The sequence below is a fragment of the Octopus bimaculoides genome, chromosome 13 (assembly GCF_001194135.2).
Source record: "Octopus bimaculoides isolate UCB-OBI-ISO-001 chromosome 13, ASM119413v2, whole genome shotgun sequence".
NCBI lineage: Eukaryota > Metazoa > Mollusca > Cephalopoda > Octopoda > Octopodidae > Octopus > Octopus bimaculoides.
In genome coordinates this window covers 53,292,192-53,296,800 of record NC_068993.1, presented here as the reverse complement: position 1 = coordinate 53,296,800, position 4,609 = coordinate 53,292,192, and the positions used below count along the sequence as shown (strand labels likewise).

Here is a 4,609-nt window from a genome sequence, read left to right as displayed (position 1 = left end):
ATTACAGGGAGATTATTACATTATTTATAAATATTCTAACACCTACATACACACACAAATACACACACACACTCATAAACAAGTCTATACATTAATCTTTTTAGGATTTCTCTACTTGTGAAAAATAGAAACCAAGTCTACCTCTAATCATATATTATTTTCTTCCTGAATTTGAAGAATACATACCTTCTTGATTTATATTTTTTTGCTCTGTGCTTTGTTCTCTATTTTCCACATCTTCAAGCATTGGACATGTTTCTTCTTCAGGTCCTAAGAAAAAATATACAAAAATAATAAAATAAACAAGTATATATACAGTAAAATGTAAGATAGTATGTGGACATGATTTTACTACCAGCCACATAGCTTCTGATTCAGTCCCTCTGAGTGCCAGCGTAAGAAGGGTCTTCTAGGGTAAGCATAGCCAGTGCGTTTGGAAGATGGAAACTGAACAATGCTTATCATATACGTATATACGATTTCTGATGAAAGAGTATCAGGACTGTTGTTATCGTAGCAGAGCTAAAGTATGTAGAGTGAAGCTGCTTGGCAGAGATTGACTGTCAACTCTGTCATTCATGTACACTAAGTTATAACATTCTCACTCACTTCCATTGCTTCAAAGTAAGACATGTAGTGTGTAGTCATCTCAAAAAGAAAATCAGTTATACTCACACACACATACACACATATATACATGCACACACACACATGCACATGCACACAAAAATACACACACACACACACACACAAACACACACACAAACACACACACAAACATACACACACACACACACACTCATAAGCAAGTCTATACATTAATCTTTTTAGGATTTCTCTACTTGTGAAAAATAGAAGCCAAGTCTACCTCCAATCATATATTATTTTCTTCCTAAATTTGAAGAATACATACCTTCTTGATTTATATTGTGTTGATATGTGCCTTGTTCTCCATTTTGCACACCTTCAAAAATATTACCTTATTTAGAAATACACACAAACACACACACGTTATAAACAAGGTAATATATGAACCTCTCTAGAATTTCTCCACCTACTTGAAGTAGCAGTCAAACCTACTTCTAATCATACTCTATTCTCTTCAGAAATTTACAGAACACATAGCATATGACAATGAAACATATACAGTCCCATTATAAGACAAGATAGAAAGAAGTACAGGCACACATTGAGATTAAAAAATGAAAATAAATGCAGTCCCCATGTTCAGGATTTTTGCTATCATTTCTATCATTTTCTCTCTCACCTTCAATATTTTCATTTGGTTGTGTGTCCTGATTTTTAGATGTTAGAAGTTCTCTTTCCTGAGTATCTAAGAAAAAATATACAAAAGTAATAAAATAAACAAGTATATATACAGTAAAATGTAAGATAGAATGTGGACATGATTTTACTACCAACCACATAGCTTCTGGTTCAGTCCCTCTACACATATCATCATCATCATTATCATCATCATCATCGTTTAACATCTGCTTTCCATGCTAGCATGGGTTGGACAATTTGACTGAGGACTGGTGAACCAGATAGCTACTCCAGGCTCCAATCTGATTTGGCAGAGTTTCTACAGCTGGATGCCCTTCCTAATGCCAACCACTCCGAGAGTGTAGTGGGTGCTTTTACGTGTCACCCGCACGAAGGCCAGGCAGGCGGTACTGGCAACGGCCACGCTTGAAATTGTGTATTTTACGTGCCACTTGCACAGGAGCCAGTCCAGCAGTACTGGCAACGAACTCGCTCGAATGTCTTTTCAAGTGCCAGGAAGGCGACGTTGGTAACGGTCACGCTCGGACGGTGCTCTTAATGATTTACTGGTACTGGTACTGGTGCCATCACGATTTCACTTTCGCTTGCCACAACAGGTCTTCGCAAGCCGAGTCTAGTGTTCAATGAAGACGTTATCTAAGCCTAAAAAATTACCTATGAAGGAAAACCAACCAATACCAATCTAACTTTGAATCCACAAACACTTTCCACTTTACAAGAATGAAGGACAACGTAAAATGATGAAACTAAGATATAAGAAATTCAAAATCAAGCAAAACATAAGTATATTCCCACCATCAGCTGCCAAATGGATATCACTATGGTTTTGATGCAAGGGCAATGAATGCAAAGAATGAAGCAGATTTAGGATGGGGCGTTATATTTTGATGATGAACTTATCTGCCCTGCAAACTGACATTTTTGTGCATCACTACAAAAGAATTTCTAACTGTGCTCACTCTTATAAATCAGATATTAAGATACCTTGGCCTTTTTAGAGGTTTCTTCCTTTTATACTCATCAGACTTATTGTCTAGACTTCAAGTCATACACTTTTTGATTAAACCTAATAACAGATAATTTCACCATATAAAATATCTTCTTATCCCCATTTGTTCTCACACCTATTTTTTACACACTTTGACTATGAAATTTGGATTTTCTCTCTAGAACTCAATTTATGGGGGACAAGAACTTCTATTGCAAAACTTTGTCTATCAATTTTCTTTGGGTGTATGCATGAATACTATGAAATAAGGACATTTATGCATGAATACTATTGTAGAGTTGACAATGTGTGAGGGATAAATAAATAAAGAGAATGCTAAAGACAACAAAAATTTACTAAATTGATATACTACCCTATTGAGAGTCAGTGATTATAAATACATAAATATACATATATACTTATCTATCCACGATTTATAATAATAAGTAAGGTTAAGGCAGTACACCAGCTATATAATCTATGAGTAGATAATGATATTATGGGTTTATCAAAACTCAGTTTCACTGAGGTGAGCTAGTCTTCTCAAGAACCTCATATCATTAGACATTTTGGTTCATTGTCATCTACTCAGTGAGGCCATGTGAGAATGATTTCGAGCAGCTAAGCCCAAAATATAGAGCAAGCTCATACAACACTGTCATACACTTAGTGTGCATACACAAACATACTATATGCAGGACAATATATTAGCCTCTATAGTGTTTCTCCACCTGCAAGAAGTAGCAGCCAAATCTGCTTCTGATTATGCCATATTTTCTTCAGAAAGTGGCAAAACACATAGTATATGTTGCCTCAGATATATAGTATGTGAATAAAAGACAAGGTAAGCTTGGCAGGAATATCTTTGATCATAAATCTACTGAAGTAGAGGCTGAAACTGTTATTAAAAAAATAAAATATAACAGTTAAGAGAACAAAAATCACATAAATCCAATTAAACATCCACTCTCACCTTGTCCATTATCTCTAGGAGCTTGTCCTTTGTTTCTTCGAGATACAAAGCAAAATACTGAACCTTAGAAAAGATATAAAACAATAATACAATAAACAATGAAATATATAGTATAATATAGAATACAATGTGGGTGTTATTTTACTATATATTTACCAACCACTTAGTTTTGGGTTCAATCCCACTGTGTGCCACCATGAGCAAGTGTCTTCTAGTTCAGCCATGGGCCGATGAAAGATTTGTGAGTGGATTTGGCAGATGTAAACCAAAAAAGGCTATCATATATGTATGCGTGTATGTGTGTGTCTGTACATATATATGTGTGTGTGTTTTGTGCAAATTATTTTATATTTTCTTTGCTATTTGTGTTTTTCTCGCTCCTTTGTGAACAATAGCTTTGCTAACTCAATAATAAACTGTTATAGTATCATATTACTCGAACAAGTAGAAAATTTGAGGGCATTGGGAAACCTCCCTGATGGCTTTTGAGGTACACCAGCATGCTTGCAGCATTGCTGCAGGTGATGGCAAGGCTGATGCACTGGGACAACCAAGCACCCTCACAAGCTTTGCCAGTTACCTCTGCTAGGCGAGCAGCCAGTGAAGACAGGAATCTGGAAGTCACTGGTCTGACCCCACCAAACGTCTCAAACACCACAGAATGGAAAATGTAGTTGGCCAACAGATTGTGGTACTTCAGATATGATGGGAAAAGACCCAACGGCCTCTCCTTGTGTCCCTGATTGAAAGGCAGATGCCTTGTCTGGGATGTCACAGTTAGTGATTCCTTTGATTCTTCTCATGTTCTGGATGCTGCGGTCAGGGCAAGATCCACAGAAATAGTAGTCAAGACTATTTAAGCATTTTATCTAATCAAATTCATCCTATGGTTGCAGAACTGTTCCCAGAGGTAAACACAATCTTTCTAGATAATAATGAGCCAATTCACACAGCTTAAAGTTGTTACTGAATGGCATGAGGAACATTCTAGTGAAGTTGAACATCTTATATGGCCACCACAGTCCCCAGATCTCAATATTATTGAACATTTATGGTGCATTTTAGAAAAACAAGTAAGGAGTCAATGTCCTCCACCATCATCACTACAAGAACTGGAGACTGTTTTAGCTGAAGAATGGACAAAAATTCCTTTGGAAACAATTCAAACTTTGTACGAGTCAATACCTCATAGAATTCAAGCTGTAATTACTGCCAAAGGTGGTCCTACCCCTTATTGAAATAAATTTGTTTGAAATTTTAAGGTGTTTCCATTATTTTGTCCAACCCCTGTATTTGTAAGCCATTCAAGAACACTCACAAACCATTAGTTTCGCTTCAACATTTAAATTTCATTTGTGTCA

At 36.2% G+C, this 4,609-nt stretch overlaps 1 protein-coding gene across 2 annotated transcripts in view; it reads right to left on the bottom strand.

Moving 5' to 3' along the window:
- Positions 1–139: 139 nt before the first annotated feature.
- The window catches only part of LOC106872664 (uncharacterized), a 26,186-nt gene continuing 21,716 nt past the window's right edge, over positions 140–4,609 (bottom strand). For both annotated transcript variants that reach the window (XM_052972484.1, XM_014919727.2), the window contains exons 11-13: positions 3,249–3,311; positions 1,268–1,333; positions 140–270 (exon numbers count right to left, since the gene is read on the bottom strand). In XM_052972484.1, coding sequence (XP_052828444.1) covers positions 155–270; positions 1,268–1,333; positions 3,249–3,311 — 245 coding nt within the window. In that variant the 3' untranslated portion in view covers positions 140–154. The remainder of the gene's footprint in view (positions 271–1,267; positions 1,334–3,248; positions 3,312–4,609) is intronic.